At 34.4% G+C, this 16,850-nt stretch overlaps 2 protein-coding genes across 6 annotated transcripts in view; one reads left to right on the top strand and one right to left on the bottom strand.

The window, feature by feature from the left end:
• The window catches only part of LOC112048378 (cyclin-dependent kinase 14), a 169,897-nt gene extending 161,116 nt beyond the window's left edge, over nt 1-8,781 (bottom strand). For 2 of the 5 annotated variants that reach the window (XM_052885970.1, XM_052885971.1), the window contains exon 1: nt 8,540-8,780. In XM_052885970.1, coding sequence (XP_052741930.1) covers nt 8,540-8,624 — 85 coding nt within the window. In that variant the 5' untranslated portion in view covers nt 8,625-8,780. Of the gene's footprint in view, nt 1-8,539 lie in introns of all 5 variants that reach the window. The other 3 variants (XM_052885972.1, XM_052885969.1, XM_052885968.1) reach the window with 3 other exon arrangements.
• Nucleotides 8,782-9,694: 913 nt separating this feature from the next.
• LOC112048386 (islet cell autoantigen 1) lies at nt 9,695-16,464 on the top strand. Its single transcript, XM_024085900.2, has 4 exons — nt 9,695-10,347; nt 10,908-11,138; nt 14,582-14,818; nt 15,293-16,464. Exons 1-4 carry the CDS (start codon nt 9,778-9,780, stop codon nt 15,503-15,505), a joined length of 1,251 nt encoding a protein of 416 aa, XP_023941668.2. The 5' UTR covers nt 9,695-9,777; the 3' UTR covers nt 15,506-16,464.
• The last annotated feature ends 386 nt before the right edge of the window (nt 16,465-16,850 follow it).

Genomic DNA, 16,850 nt, shown 5'->3' with positions numbered 1-16,850 from the left:
AATAAAAAAGTATGCAGCACTGATTTTGAGTTAGGACCCAGTTCAGGTGCCGCCACGCACACAGTTCAACACTTTACTGTATATTTGTTAATATTAAGGGTTGAAAAGAGAAAGAAACTTCAGATTGATGATCTTGCAGACGAAGTTGTGGGCGTCCGCTAGTAACATAACCCAGACTAATCCACACTAATAAAAAAATATTTGCTAGAAACTTGAAAGCCCATAATAATACCTATTAAGTTTCATTTGTACTTTCAACCCTCTCCCTTGTCCTGTCTGTCCACGGAACCACCCCTGAATGTCACATTCGAGTAGCGAGACATCTAGAGTCCTTGACGTGACATTCTTTACGTTACATAAACAATTCACGAGTATCTCAGATAGTTTTGTTTGTCCATTGTTTTGGCGAAAAATACAAAACCTGTTTTCATTTAGATAGATATCTTTTACAACTTTGTATAGGTATTGTGTCAGTTCAGGTGACGCGCGCGTGGTTCTCGTTCCCGAAGGAATATAGGGATAAAATATAGCCTATAGCGCTTTGGATAGTGTAGCATCCCAACAGTAAAAGAATTTTTCAAATCGGCTCAGTAGTTCCAGAGCCTACTCAAAATATACAAACAAACAATCGTATCTTACCTCTTTATAATATTACTATAGAAGAATAGACTAGCGGACGCCTGCGACTTCATGCGTGAAACCTTACTCCTACTTTATATATTTAATAGCGAACGCCCGCGAATTTAGATTTTCACAAATCCCTCGGGAACCATGGATTTTTCCGGGATAAAAAGTAGCCTATGTGTTAATCCAGACTATAATCTATCTCTACTTCAAATTTCAAGTGATTCGGTTAAGTAGCCGAGACGGAAAGAGTAACAAACATTCATCATCTAAATCATCAGGTTTTCGCAAATCTCGGGAATCCATGAATTTTTTCGGGATAAAAAGTAGCCTATGTGTTAATGCAGAGTTCATCTATTTTCATTCCAAATTTTAGCCAAATCGGTTCAGTAATTGCGGCGTTTATAATATTAGTAGGATGTAGTATGAGTATTCTATATATTATATATTTTCACGTAGGTATAAGAAGTAAATTAACATACAGTTTTATTTTTATAAAACGCAAAATGTGCTAACACGCACTGTCGTGCCTTCTACCAATATCCACCTCGTATTAATTGATGTACGTGGTACATCGTACGACAAAATAAACACTCGAAAAGCAATGTGCCCGTCGACACTGTAATTGGGAACGTCCTCGCTCCTATCCTCTACGACAGGTAATAAAACAATTCGGGTTGCGTTAATATATACAGGTAGGTACCTACCTTTATTTTAAAATAAAGGTAGGTACCTACGCGTGGCGCAGTGGGCAGTGACCCACGGCCGTCTGCATCCACGGCCGTGGGTTCGATTCCCACAACTGGAAAATATTTGTGTGATGAGCATGAGTGTTTTCCAGTGTCTGTGTGTATTTATAAATTATATAAGTATTTATATGTAGTATATAATTGTATATTAATATTATAATATCAACTATCTTAGCACCCATAACACAAGCTACTCTATATGCTTACTTTGGGGCTAGATAGTGATGTGTATTGTTTAAGTATATTTATTAAAAAAAAAAATATACGTGTGTCAAAACTCAACGATAAGCCGGCACCAGCAGTCTTATTATGCAGGGTTCCCAACTCAGGGGTTTTCCCCCCAGATTTAGGGGGTAAATAAGTGAGATGGGATTTTTTTAGGGGTCTGAAATTTTTAGGGGTATTTTCAGGGATTTTTTGATTCTTAAATATTTTTAATTGATGATAATTTTAATATTTCTTTCTTGACCTAGCGACTTATAACGACAAATAATACATTATTCTACATCCACTAAGGCAACTAGCGGCAATTTTCATCCAATAAAAAAATTGTTAAATTTATTCAATATCAACAACATATTACGTCTTCAGATGAAGACGTAATATTTTGTATGTATTAAATATAGACTTTTAAAACATATTACAGCATATTATTTCTAAATTATTATGAATTTATATTTTTTAGGGGGACAACTCAATAATCAAGGCAATTTTAGGGGTTTTTGACATAAACTATAGGGATAAATATTTTCAAGAGAGTAGGTTTAACATGATGGTACATTTATAGAATTGAGCCTTTATAAATTTTACCATAACTGGTGTATGAATTATCTTAAATAATTAAATACATTTGAACGAAAAAATAAAACTAAATTAATACAATGTCACAATTACAAAATAATAAGTTACAAAATGTCCATGTCCATAAAATAATCTTGAATGTCATAATAGCTTTTTTTTAATAATAAATTATAAATTTTACATTTAAATACTGACCAGGGCTTCTCTTTTAGACTGTTAGGAAGTTTATTATATATTTTTATTGCCATACAAAAAGAACTCTTGGCATATATTGTCAATCTTGTGGGGAGTTTAACCCCCTATTATGTAACTCAGTGTACCATTCAAACAATCATTCACGACATCGTTTTTCATCGTATTTATTATAATTTAGTCAGAACTTTATATAGATATTGTAATACTTGTTTTACTCTTTTTAGCTTGCTTATGCAGTCGGGTTTTTTGTTTTTATAATAATGTTTTTTTTTGGTAATTGTCTCACTACCTTCAATGTCACCTTACTTCAACATCTAAAACTACACAGTCTTCCGAAAATAGAATACCTAAATGGCTCGTGTTACTAAACATCGAGGCGTTTCATACAGGAGTAATAATGAAAAAAAAACCCGAAAACTGACAAGTGCAACGGCAGCCGAGCGAAGCGAGCCGTGGCTCGCTACGTCATGCGTATTGCGTACCCTAAAATGTATGCACTACTAAAGTATAAAATATCAGCTTAAATACTATCATGGTTTTTTTTTTAATTATAAAAATTGATGTTTCTCTCTCTCCTCCAACTCCAGAAAAACCTGTGCTACACGTGGGCATGAAAACGCAGTAATAACCTAAGAATATTAGGTACATACCATTAGATATGACCGCAAACTTATCCCTGATGTTTTTAGAAAAGGAAATTAGCCATATATTTCAATCCGAACTAATATTCCCTTCTCTTCCTTCCTTTCAACTGAGCGAAAAACTTGTGCTTTGAGTGGGTCGGATATAATTCAACGGACGGGGATCAAAGCCTAGATAAAGTTAATGATTTTTTTGATTACCTACTTCCGAAACCGTGATGTTTGGAAATCCATGCAAAAAGCCTATGTCCAGCTGTGGACGTCCATTGGCGGTTAATGTTGATAATGATGATGGATGATAATGATGTCATTAATTTATTTACATAAAATTAAAAGTGGGTAATAAATAAATTTCTCTCTCTCTCTAGTCGGTCCCTCATGACTGAGGATCGTGACCACCTGGCGAGTCATCTTTTGGTATATAATGCTCCTTCATCGGGTATGGTCAGTAGCCATTTAGACACCACGGTAAATAAATTTAAGTAAAATTAAAAGTTATCATAACAATTTTAATCTAGTTTCGTCATTGTACAAACCCTGTCAGATTGTGCCCAGTGTCTTTTAATGCCATAGTTAAAAGAAAAATACTGGAGTAAAGCCTAAGGGATACGAAACCACTATAAAACTTTATGACGCCCTTGACATGCTGCCAAAGCCTGTTTTTGTTTTTAATAATCTCAAATAGGGTCAGGTTATTTGATATCGATCATTTAGTAGGATAGCTTTATTCTATTCTACGAATGGGATTATTAGGTTTAGATTATTGCAATTTACGGTTAACATTATTACGTATTTCTACTAAACTATTGATTTATTAAGATATTACATTGTTTTTCTCTAAAATGTCAAAAGTGCTGATTTAACCGGTTTACGTCGTCTAAATCCAGTTTTTGTACACCAATTACCGATTTGCGCCCATTAATTAACCAGCAGGACGAATTGTCTGTTAAAAGTACTATGTGGGTAGAATAAATGGCAATTAAATATAAAACAAAGTCTGCTTGGTAACATAGAAAAACTATTAAGCAAACATCTGAAAAATTCGAGACAAAATTACAAGAAAATAATTTTCTCAATTATTTTTAACCGACTTCCAAAAAGGAGGAGGTTCTACGTTCGGCTGTATGTATGTTTTTTTTTATGTATGTCCAGCGATAATTCCGTCAATTGTGGACCGATTTTGAAAATTCTTTTTTTGTTTTGTAGGGTTTATGTATCTAACAGCTTTGTTGGCGAATAATCTTGAAAACTTTCTTTGCATTTTTTTTTGTTGTTGATTTGATATCACGTTATAGCAACACGAATACATTATTAAGTTATGTACTAGTAATTTTATTTTTAAGAGGGAGTCCTCTAATGATCGAACTCATGATCGTGGTCGTATTTAGGGCACTCTACCCTAATACTCCAGTGAAACGTTATTACGTAAAAGATTAATATTTCAGACACTATTTGCGCTTTAAGCTTGAACTAGCGATTAATCTGTAAGGCTTAAAGTATTCTCACTGGCAATATTTTAGTTTATCGGCAAAAATATCTGGGAAACTATGGTTGGGAGTTTCTCATGATAACGTCTACTTTTTTATTTAATTTCGGAAAGATTAATGATACCCACCGTCTGAATGGGTAATAGCAAACAAGTACCCTATTCATCAGATCATTTAATCATTATTTTTATTTATTTATTCTTTATTTTTACAGCACATTTTCAAAAAAACAGTTCAGCAGAAGCAACTATTTAAAAAGTCTAAACAAAATGCGGTCTTATCGCTTAGTAGCGCTAATCGATAAGCAATTTCTCGGTACATATTGTAAATTTGGGAAACAACATCCTGTGCAAAGATTCTGGACAATTTTAATGTGGGTTTGATCTAGCACATCCGTTGTAGATAGAAGATTATTGTGAATAGCCCTGCTACAGTATCTGACCCTTTTCGAATGCCGAAATTCCTGACCTTATTAAGCTTAAATAATCAAAGGACCTTTCCAAATGAATAAAATAACAGTTATTCTAACAAACCTCAATATCTAGACCGCTAAGAGGCTGGAGTCAATTCTGAGAGGTCTTGAGTTTGATCTCCACGAGTAGGACTATTGTGAACTATTGTTGTTTCCATTCTTAGCGCAAGCTTTTCGCTTAGTTGGAGGAAAATGGGGCATAATGATTAATGGTCATTTTAAAAGGGTTCCGATTTGGTACGTATGTACGTTTGAAACCCTAAAATCATGACAAAAACATATAAAACTTTAAAGTTATAGTAATCTAGTGTCTGTTCATTGAATATACTTACCTAATTAGCGAATCAAATTGGTTTAATCAGAGTAAAAAATTTAATCAAATAAAGTACATGTAGGTATCTAAAATTTATTTTTTTGTTCACGCTACTTCTCTAAAGTGTTGAACGCATTTTCATACGGTATTCTTTGGAGATTTGGGTAACAATTTGGGTTTTTATTGCATAGCGCAAACAATACAAAGTACATACTTAGTAAAACTACAAAACTTACGAGTATAAAGAGAAAGACAAAACTAGAGTTAAGTAGGTATGAGTAATATCTGTACAATAGAGTTACATAACTACACATATATATATATATATATATATATATATATATATATATATATATACACACAATCAAAAAAATACACACAAACTAATCCGTATTATACATTAAAAAAATCTAAATTGAACAAATCAGTAAACTCTGAAGCAACACTCGTAACATATTCGATCTACACAATTCCAATTTTAGAGACACTCGCCAAATCGACAAATCCCGAGATAGATACCCACCCTACTCGAAATAGAAGTTATTCACGAATCGAAACAACCTTGACCTTAAACTTCCGAAGAATCACCTCAATAGATTGCTTTCGAATTTAGTATTTGCTGTACGTGAAGGCGAGGGGCCCGCGTTAATTTTGTTAATTAAACTCGAAAATTTTATAGTTTCCTAAATAACTAATATATGCCACATTTTAAAGCATGACTAATATTCCCTTTTCCACTCCAACAAAGCAAATAGCATGTGGTGTAGATACAATAGTCCGTACAAGTGGAATCCAAACACAGGTCTGCCTTGAATACAGTTTGTTTTGCTGCCTCAAAAGCGTAACCATGCTATTGGTCTCTCTTCTTAGTAACCAGTATCAAAACTGGTTTATAAGGAGAGACATATCTCAGTATTACATGCATTCACCGCGCGGGTACCAGGTACATCGTGTGGCAGGGAGAAAAACTCCGAGCAGATACCCAGACTTGTGACCGATGGGTGTAGGGTTAAGGATATCCTTGACTAACTTTGTTCTTTGCTCGTGTTGTTCACCCTGCCTAGCCAAATTTAGTAAGAACTTACAAGAGCAGCTGTAAATACTTATCCTAATAAAAATCCTTTGTTGACCATAATGTTGAAAATGTTGACCAATAGGGGTGGACAAGAATATATCGCTTTTTATATGAAATAGGCTAGCAATTGACCACAATCTCACACTCAAGTGCAGATGTGGCCTAAGGTGGAACGCGCTTGCCTAGAAAATCGCGAAAAAGGTATCGCTCTTTCGTTGTGTTAGGACTAAAGAACTGGGAATTGGACAACGCTGCTGTTATTGGTTGAAAATTTCTTTTTCTTTTACAAAATATCTCATTGATGCAATGCTAGCGCTACTGATGAATAAAAAAAAATTATTACTATTAGTACTTCTCAGAAATTAAATAAAAAGAAGCCTTAAAAGCTCCATAGGTAAAGCTCCACTGGATCTAAATATCAGAATCAAAACCCAACTATTTGGACTGTACTTTAAAGTTCATTCATACATTTTCATTCAATACTCTTAGTTGAAAAAAAAACGACAAATAATAGGTCATGTTTAGAATATATTGTTTCTATTCTTGTAGAATAGTAGATTTCGTGGCACAAAATTGTTGTAATTTGCAAATTCTATGTAAAACATTGACTTAATTAAGATGGCACTAGTACATATGAGAAACAAATTGCAGGGTTAATAACTCAAAAACAGCTTATAAATAAAGGCCTTAACCAGATTCATCTTGTTATAAATTTTCTTTACAACACCAAAATTTGATCAAATTTGATTGTATTTTTGAGTTTTTTTATTTAAAACCTTTTGCTTTTATTTGTTATTGTATTGTTTGGTAAAACTCAGATTAGATTTATTTATTTATTTATTTAGACAAGCCAACAACATTTACAGATACAGATATAACAATACAAAAAAAAACATATTCAAGTCAATCATGTTGTTTTGATCAGCAGTTAACTTTTAATACCACCACTATTAACAGATAATTTTAACGGCCCATTGCAGGGTTAGGACTCCCTCCTTTATAGGAGAGGGGATATATAGCTTAGATCCACTACTCAACTCCAAAGTGGGTTGGCGAGCTTAGGATGATAATATTTAATTCTTTAACAACCACTCTCAGTAGGCCTTTCTTGTGATCAACAACATATATCAATAAGAAATAGACAAATGTCAATCAATGTCGGCAAAGTTTTGGCAGTTTCATGTGCTTTGTCTTGAAAGTTTTACCATGTATGCTATTTTCCTTTCTTATCATTTATGATAATGTCCTATTGAATATAACAATATTTTTTTTTATAGAACATGTTCTATAAAAAAATTACAAAAAGAGTTCAATAAACTGCCATCATACTTTCAGGCTTAACAAAGCTCTCACAGTAAACGATTTACAACTGAACCAGCATACCTGGTCGACCTTAATTTTGACTTATGTGCGTTTCTTCCCTACTTACTCTACCTCTACCCCTACCTTACCCTACAAATCCTCTATACAAACTTCTACCCCCCACTTTAAAGAAATGGGAGATAAGAAAGAGACAAAAAGTAGCCTATGTCACTCTCCGTCCTTTCAACTATCTCTACTTAAAAAATCACATCAATTTGTTGCAAAAACAAACTGACAGACCAACAGACACACACACTTTCACATTTATATATTATTGTGGTTATACACTAAGTATATATTTTTAAATCTCAAAACATTGCTTCATGTAAACTATGTTAACTCTGCAATTTGATGAAGATATAAGACATGTCTCACCAGTGAAACAACCAATTATGTAAGCAATGATAATAATTATCTATAAAGTAATAGAAATGTTTAATATGCACAGAAAAGTTTTAACAACAACAGGCATATTTATAACTTTTTCATGGTAACTTTTTGTACTTACTGAATAAAGTTAAAAACAAACATTAAAACACTAGTACTTACTACTAGATATAAGACGGTAATTGTTTCATTAATTTTGTAATAAAAAGTAGGGATGTGCTCTAGTCAGAAGTTTAAAGTAAGTACCAGAAAACTTTAAAATAAATTATTGTTGTGATAAATACAGTAAGTAGTGTTGAGAACATTCACGCTGTTTATAAGAATTTTAGACTAAAATCATCACAGTAAAAATACTTTAAAGTTTAAGTATGTGCATATTCATAACCAAAAATATTTATTAATATGAAATTGACAACTACAAATACAAACTTACCATCTTTGACATTCTTCGAAGATTGCGAAGATGACACTCCGGGTATAGTTTTATCACTAGCACAGTACATTGTAGTGGTCTCCATGAAAAATTTAGTTATAACTATTTCGTTTAATACTATGTAACATATTATTATCTCACAATCGATATGATAACACGATCTTATATTCGCACATTATGCGAAACGCGTCGGCCATTCCAAACCGATTGTAAATATGGCGTCATAGACAAAAGATGAATAGAAAAAATATGTATAACTGTATAAAACTATAGAATTCAAGATGTATACATCACTAAACGTATGTACAACTATAGAAGTACCAGAGGATATCACGATTAACCTAATTACTACGTATTATATTTAATTTTCACGTTGCTGCGTATGATTTATTATTAGTCTATGTAAACGTTTTATTATAAAACGAAAAATAAATAGAAATATTCCAGTTCCACAGACAAACAAATAGTACAAAATAATAGAACTCAGAGCTGACAAGAATAACCACAGTTTTAGAAGTAGAAAACTTTGACAGTTGACAGATTTCACGTCACTTCATATCTATTAGTCTGTGGTCACTTGACACAAAATAATCATTTTCAGGTTTTTCGTTTCAACTTTCAGTATTTTTCATAATTTAGTATTATTGTTAGGGATGGAACGATACCATTGAGGTATCGATACTTTTACTCGATACTGTATCGGTCGTCAAGTATCGACTCTTACTCGGTATCAGTTGAAAAGTATCGATACTTACTCGTATCGAATCGTTTTTGGAAAATTTTGAGTAAAAACCGTAACATGTATTGGTATTCTTTATTGTTAAGTACATTTATGAAAAAAGCCTGTCTTTGTAGTGCTTCCCAAAAATATTAATTTTTCCAAACGTTTCCCAGTTAAATTTAAGCGAAGTGGCGGGTGGTGACATAGACAAACAAGCTTGCCAACTACACAAACAAAACTAAGGCTAGGCTGCCTTCAAAAATTTCATAAGTTAAGCAATTTTCAATTGTCAATGTTAAAACAAAATAGTGACATTGGTTTACTGATATGAGTACTTTTGACCGATACCTACTCGATTCTTAATTTCAAAGTATCGATACTAAAAGTACTTGGTATCGGAGCAAAAGTATCGAGTACATACTTGTATTTACTCGTATCGTTTCATCCCTAATTATTGTAACGTCATGAGTAATCTAAGATAAACGTCTGCTACTGCTTGCTAAAGTGTGTCGCAAAGATGATGCAGCATCAATACTGGGTAACAAAAAAGACTGTATTGAAAAAACTGGGCACCAAAGAAGATGAGTGTATCGTCGCGTCTGACGCCGAATTAGATGCAAAACTGGAGCTATTTCGATCAATATCAGACAGTTGTTTGCATTTACAACGAGTTTTAGATCAGTACCAGGAGCGACTGTGTATTTTGGCTCAGGAAGAGAATTCCTTGGGGAAATTTCTACGAGATGCAGGAAAGTCGAGCGACGCATCCGGAAAGCATATGGTGTCCGCTGGTAAAGCGGTTTCTTACTCTGGCCAGCATCGCTTATCAATTAGACCGCCATTATTGAGGCTTTATCATGAAGTGGAAACGTTTAGATGTCGCGCTGTGAAGGATATGCGGGCAACGGTGACGGCGATGGAAAAAGCCCGTATCGAGTACCGCGCGGCGCTCAGTTGGATGAAGTCGACGAGTGCTCAGCTCGACCCCGACACCGGCCGCGGTCTCGATAGTTTCAGGAAAGCGCAGCGTCAAGTCCGCGAAAGTAAAAAGGTTTTTGATAAACTTACACTGGATGTGTTGCAAAAGGTATCATTTTATAACCACTGCTTTACCTGCTATGATTGAGAATTCTTTTTTTATTATATAAGCCTTTATTATATGGGAATATGATGATAAAATACTGCCTGTATTACTCGAATTAGGTTGTATTATAGGTAATTAGGCTTTACATTGGTGGAAGCACTTATTAAATTTTGTCAACTATTTTTGGAGCCTATTTCTTACAAACAAACAAAAAATCAAATCTTTCCCTTTTATATTATAGTTTAGACTGTACTAAAATAATGTGTAATGATAAAGGTTAATGTAGCTTATGGTCGAACACTTGTAAAGATGTCACATTCTCTCAAGACTTCACTCTCTTGTCTGTTTATTGTTAGCATGTTGGCCTTTTTTGTGTCATTTGTCTCTACTGTATGAGTCAGAAATAGTTAATCTCCACTGGCCTTGACTATCACAGATCATGTTACTACGGTCCATTGCCATTCCCATTGGTTGATTAGCTTTTGATAGGAGAGAAAACCCAAGATATCTTAACTCAAATTCAAAAAATCTAATAACAAATACCAAATCCTTATTGTTTACAGATTGACTTGCTAGCAGCGGCCAGGTGTAATATGTTTTCACATGTTCTGTCAAATTATCAGAATGCTTTCCTCAACTTCTCAACAATAGTGGCTCAAACCTTCGAAGCCACCATAAATACTATGAATGAAACACCTCAGTACGAGTTTTGTATTTTAAAGAGCTTGGGAGAGGCAGAAACCAATCAGGTAGAAGACTCGGTGCCTGACAAAGATCAAATGCTGTTCTTTCAGGTAGTGTACTAAGTATAAGTAATTTGTATGAAATTTAAGTAACTTAACAAGACTTTAAATTAGAAACATAAATGTTGTTGAGCTTCTTTGTCAAAAGTATGGAATGTACAACTGTACTTTTGGTTTAAACCTAAATTAATTTTTTTTTTTTTTTCTCCTTTCTCTTATACTGTTACTCGGCAATCTGTCATTCGACATTGAGCCGTTCGTCTGTTGGTTAGAGGTTATGGGTCATCAGAAGGAGTAAGTCCATTAACAAATCTCCTATTATGCTGTATTCTAGCTATTTTTCTTGGCTAGATTTTGAACACTGTTGCGTTTCAGTCTGCAAAAAAGCAGGCTGCCGTCTCCTTCTAGATTGTTTGCCAAGTCATTGACATGCATTGCTAGTCGCTCCTGATATTTGATACTGTAGCACTGTATTTCCTGTCTGACTGTCTTAACATTAAGATCACTTTGGATATTCTTGTTACTTATGTATGGCGGGATGTTAAAAAGACATCTTAAAGCCTTGTTTTGAAATCTTTCCAGTATCTCAATGTTACTTGTACTGGCTGTTCCCCAAAGTTGTATACCATAAGTCCAGATCGGCTTCAATATAGCTTTGTATACTGCTAACTTGCTGGTACTATTCAGCTGAGACTTTTTGCCGGTCAGCCAGTACAGGTTTCTTAATTTTGTGTCAAGCTGTTTGCGCTTAGTCCAAATATGCTTACGCCATGTAAGCCGTCTGTCAAGATGCATGCCAAGATACTTAGCGTCATCTGCCTGAGGAAGCTCTTCATTAAAGAGTTTTACGGGTGGACATGTTTTTCTGCGAAGTGTAAATGTAACATGTGTGGATTTACTTTGGTTTGCTTTTATACGCCACTTTGTTAGCCAATCTTCAATCTCATTTAGATGGATTTGCAGGTTCAGTGAAGCTGCTTCCGGATTTTCGTGTACTGACAGAACAGCGGTATCATCGGCGTATGTTGCAGTTGTAGTGTTTTCTTTTATAGGCAAGTCAGCAGTAAACAGAAGATATAGTACGGGGCCCAAAATGCTTCCCTGTGGGACACCAGATTCAATATTGTATAGCGGCGATACTTCATCTTGGCATTTAACTTGGTAGCATCTATTATGCAAATAAGAATCTAGTAGGCAGTGGAATGAGTGTGGTAGGAGCTTCTTTATTTTATATAGGAGCCCTTTATGCCAAACTTTATCAAAAGCCTGACCTATATCTATAAAGACAGCAGAACAATACTGTTTGTTTTCTAGGGTTCTGCTAATGATGTCTACTAGACGGTGAATCTGTTCTACAGTGCCGTGGTGAGAACGAAAACCAAATTGATGGGTTGGAATTATGTCCTGTAAGTAAGGTAGAAGTCGGTTGAGTAGGACTCTCTCAAATAATTTTCCTAGTATTGGAAGAAGACTTATTGGTCTGTATGATGACGTCTCCTGGGGTGGTTTACCAGGCTTTAGGACCATGACCACTTGTGCGATTTTCCACTGGCTAGGGAAATGACCTAGTCGAATACAGGCATTAAAAATAATAACTAGGAGCATGATTCCTTTGTGTGGCAGTTTTTTTAACAACATATCATCTATTTGGTCATATCCTGGAGCTTTTTTGCCTTTGAGATATGTAATGGCTCGAGTAACTTCTTTTGGAGAACAGTTATTCAGCGGCAGGCACATTTGGAATGGAGTTTGAAGATATGTATGTACTTCGCTTTCATGAATTTGATCTAAGCTCTGATGGGGTGTAAATACACCATTTAAATATTCTGCATATTCTGTAGCTTTTTCTATATTAGATCTAGCCCAAGTTCCATTTCGCTTTTTAATTGGTGGTACATGAGTGTTAGGTCGCTTCATCTTCCTGGTGGCTTTCCATAGAGAGTAGTCTGTACTTGGTGTAGGTGTTAGTCTCATCAAGTAATTTTGTAGGTTATCATTGTTGTATGTTTTAATAAGATTTTTTAGTTCCTCCGAGGCTTCATTAAACGCCTTTTTGTTACTTGGGTATCTTCTATGGTGCCAAGATTTTCTAAGGTTTCGTCGTACCCTAACTTGATCTTTTATGGCTTTTGGGTAAATTTGAGCCATGATTTCAGAGTCTTTGAGAAATGGGGTAGACTCTTGAGCTGCTGTGTGTAAAAGGATGTTTAATTCTTCAATATTTTGTTCAATGTCTTGTTCTGTTTTCAATGGTACTTTTAGATTTATCTTAGAGGAGATTACTTGTTGGTATAGTTTCCAATTTGTTTTTCGATTGTACAATCTTGGGACAGGTCTACTATATAATATTTTGCTGCTATAATTTAGAATTACAGGAGTATGGTCTGAAGATAAATCTATGAAGGATTCTACTTTTAGGTAATTGCAGCTAATCCCCTTCAAAACATAAAAATCTAGAAGGTCTGGAATTTTATTAGGGTCACTCGGCCAGTATGTTGGAGTGCGCGTTGATGCATATTCTAAACAAGAGCTTTTCAATGTTTTATACAACTGACGTCCTCTAGTTGTTGTTAGTCTCGATCCCCAGTACGTATGTTTGGAATTCCAATCCCCTCCACATATGAATCTAGGGCCAAGAGTAGAGAAATATGTGTTAAAATCGTCAGAAGTTACAGTATGCCTGGGAGGGCAATATACAGCTGAGATAATGATGTCTGTCTTATTGTTTTGTATTTTAACTGAGGTGGCTTGAATTTTTTCTTTACAGAAAGCTTCCATTTCAAAATGCTTTATGTTTTTTCTTATAATTATTGCTGTTCCTCCATGAGTGTTTCCTGATGGGTGGTTTGTCATGTATGTTACATAATTTTTTATTGCTATGTAAGTTTTAGCTGTTGTTCTAGTTTCACTTATTAGTGCTATGTCAATGCCTTCAGTATTTAAAAATACCTCAAGTTCAAGCTGACGTTCTCTCATCCCATTGGCGTTCCATGTAACTATTCGCAGATTACCTATTTTACTTGGTTGGTTACAAGAGCCTTGAAAAGTTGGACCATTCGATCCATCATGTTGTCCATCATTTTAGTCATGACTTGCTGAAATTTGTTAAACATAGTGAATTAATATGTTTATTTACCTAAATTAATATGTGAGGTATCATCTTGCGATCAGACATACCCACTCCTTAGGACCTGTATTGCCCTGATTGCAACATCTTATTTATCAAGATTCAAAATTCATTTACTTCAAAAAGTAGTTTAGTTTAAAATGGTCTGTCCATTTGTATAGCTTGGCGCGCGGGCTGGGGGCGTGTAGCGATGAACGAAAAACCCACGACTAACGCGCATCACTTCCCCGCACGCTCAATATCACACCCGCGCAGTCTTTCCCGCAGTCGCCCATCATGGGAGTGTTATCAACGAACTTGCCATCTACATATTGATATTTCAGAATAAAGCATCTCTTCTACTAATCAAAATTGAACTTAATTTCAGGATGAATATAAAGATGAACAAGACAAAGTTGAAACTGACTCTAAGAGCAAGGCAGAAAACCAACCGTCCAATTCTAATGAAATAAATGAAGCCAGCACTTCCAACCTTATAAGTACAAAATCTGAAATACCACAAGCTGGTAATAATGATATGAGTTCTGACTTGGCTGGATTGAATTTAGACTGTGGAGATTTGTTAGCACATTTGGGAAACTTTATGCCGTCCCAATTATTGGAGGTGGGTATCATTTCTCTTCTTCTTTCCTGGGCCTTTTCCGCACTTGGCCATACACTGTCTTTATAATCACGTCAGAGTCACCACTTTGCTGTATGGTTAGAAGGTAAGGGGGCAAAGAAAAGCGTGTTTTTCGATCAAGACTTTAAACGAAACTAGCAGTAGCTCACGGCTTAAGAACAAATTTGAATACCAAACATATTTAAGAAAATTTCCAGCTTTTAAATAAAAACTACATTGAAATTAATTCTCCCTGTTAGGAGATACAGTTCCACTGACATATATAGCATTTAACCTATTATCCCCTCCTTTTTTTCATGGGAAGTTAAATATTTTCACATCAATATAAGACATTTTTTTAACCAATTTTTAATGACATTTATGAATATGTTTGTTTGGAAGATACATAATCATTTATTTTGATGTAAGCTTGGGAAAATATTTCTATCAATTAATTATAAAAATTGTTTTTCACAGAATTTAAACACCAACATGTCCGAAGGATCTTTGGTGCCTACATACATTGAGGACAACAAAACCCTGAGTCACGCACCACCATTGCAAAAACCCATGTTGAAACCAAAGAAGGAAGATAAAGCTGCTTGGTTTAAACTATTTGCTGAATTGGATCCACTTGCAAACCCAGATAATATACCTGGATCTAACAGTAACCAAAGTCATGCTGCATAGTTTGTAAGTAATTAAGGATATTAATGGCCATCGCATTAGTGAACTTATCCATACTGTGTGACCTGTTCAGGAGGTCTGGGGAGTGCTTCTAAATACTGAGGGTTCCTTTACCAGTACATAGTCAATATCCTTCAAAAAAATGTCAATGATTTTCAAGCAATTTTCTAATATAGCGCGCTACAGTGAGCGCTTTTAATGCAATGCAGTATTAATAAACACATACATGAGTTTTTTCAACCATATTTTTATTCTATTTTTATTTCAAGGGGAAGGTCTAGACATAAGATGGTCACTTATGAGTCAGGGACAATGTGTCCAATAGTATGGGTATGTTTTCTTTATAATATGTGCCTTGTTTACATGACATTAACAAGGTCCATTTGTTCAGTCGCTTCCACCAGACTGACACCATGGTTTTTGCTTAGTGAAAACGTTTAGTTACCTTAATTGATTTAGTCCTATTAAATTAAAAAGATTAAGCCTTGAACTTTAATATAAGCCAAGCATAATATATCAAAAATTCAAAACATCTTTTTTATTTGTTGCTAAAAGTTGAGAGGATAAAAATAATAAGTACAAAAATTAATGAATTCTATAAAAATCCCATTGAATCATTTAGTTATGGCTTACTATGTTGCTTATGACATTTCATAAATATTCTTAATTGCCAATGGGCTAAACCAATTTATAATATATTACAAATACAATGATTTGTTTTGTAATACACCACATTTATGTTATTCTTCCTATATAATAATAAATAATTATAATTATTATGTTACCTAGTCATAAAAGTGTTTTTGTAAACATAAACTGTGTATTTTTACCAAAGATTATTTCTAGATTAAATAATAAATTATGTCACCCTTGTGAAGTGTTTATTACAATTTATTTACATTCCATTACTAAAATGTATTTTATATTTTAATCTAAATAATATAATATAAATTTTATGTCAAGTAATTAGTTTTATTGATTATGTAGTTATAAATCCCTCAATCCCATAGATTTAACATACATACTCCTATATTGCATATACCATCTGCTATGTACAACCATAATCTACTGTCACAGTGACGGCCGTTGGCGCAGTGGGAATTAACCCTGCTTCCTGCACCTAACTCTGTGGGTTTGATTCCCACCACTGGAAAATATTTGTGTGATGTGCATAACGGTTTTCCAGAGTCTAGGTGTATTTATATATTATATCTAATATATAAAATTCTCGTGTCACAGTTTTCGTTGCCATACTCCTCCGAAACGGCTTGATCGAGTTTGATGAAATTTTTTGGGCATATTCAGTCTGAGAATCGGCCAACATCTATTTTTCAAACCCCTAAATCGT

The sequence above is a fragment of the Bicyclus anynana genome, chromosome 15 (assembly GCF_947172395.1).
Source record: "Bicyclus anynana chromosome 15, ilBicAnyn1.1, whole genome shotgun sequence".
Classification (NCBI taxonomy): domain Eukaryota; kingdom Metazoa; phylum Arthropoda; class Insecta; order Lepidoptera; family Nymphalidae; genus Bicyclus; species Bicyclus anynana.
The sequence above is the reverse complement of the archived record's forward strand: the minus strand, read 5'-3'. Positions and strand labels throughout refer to the sequence as shown.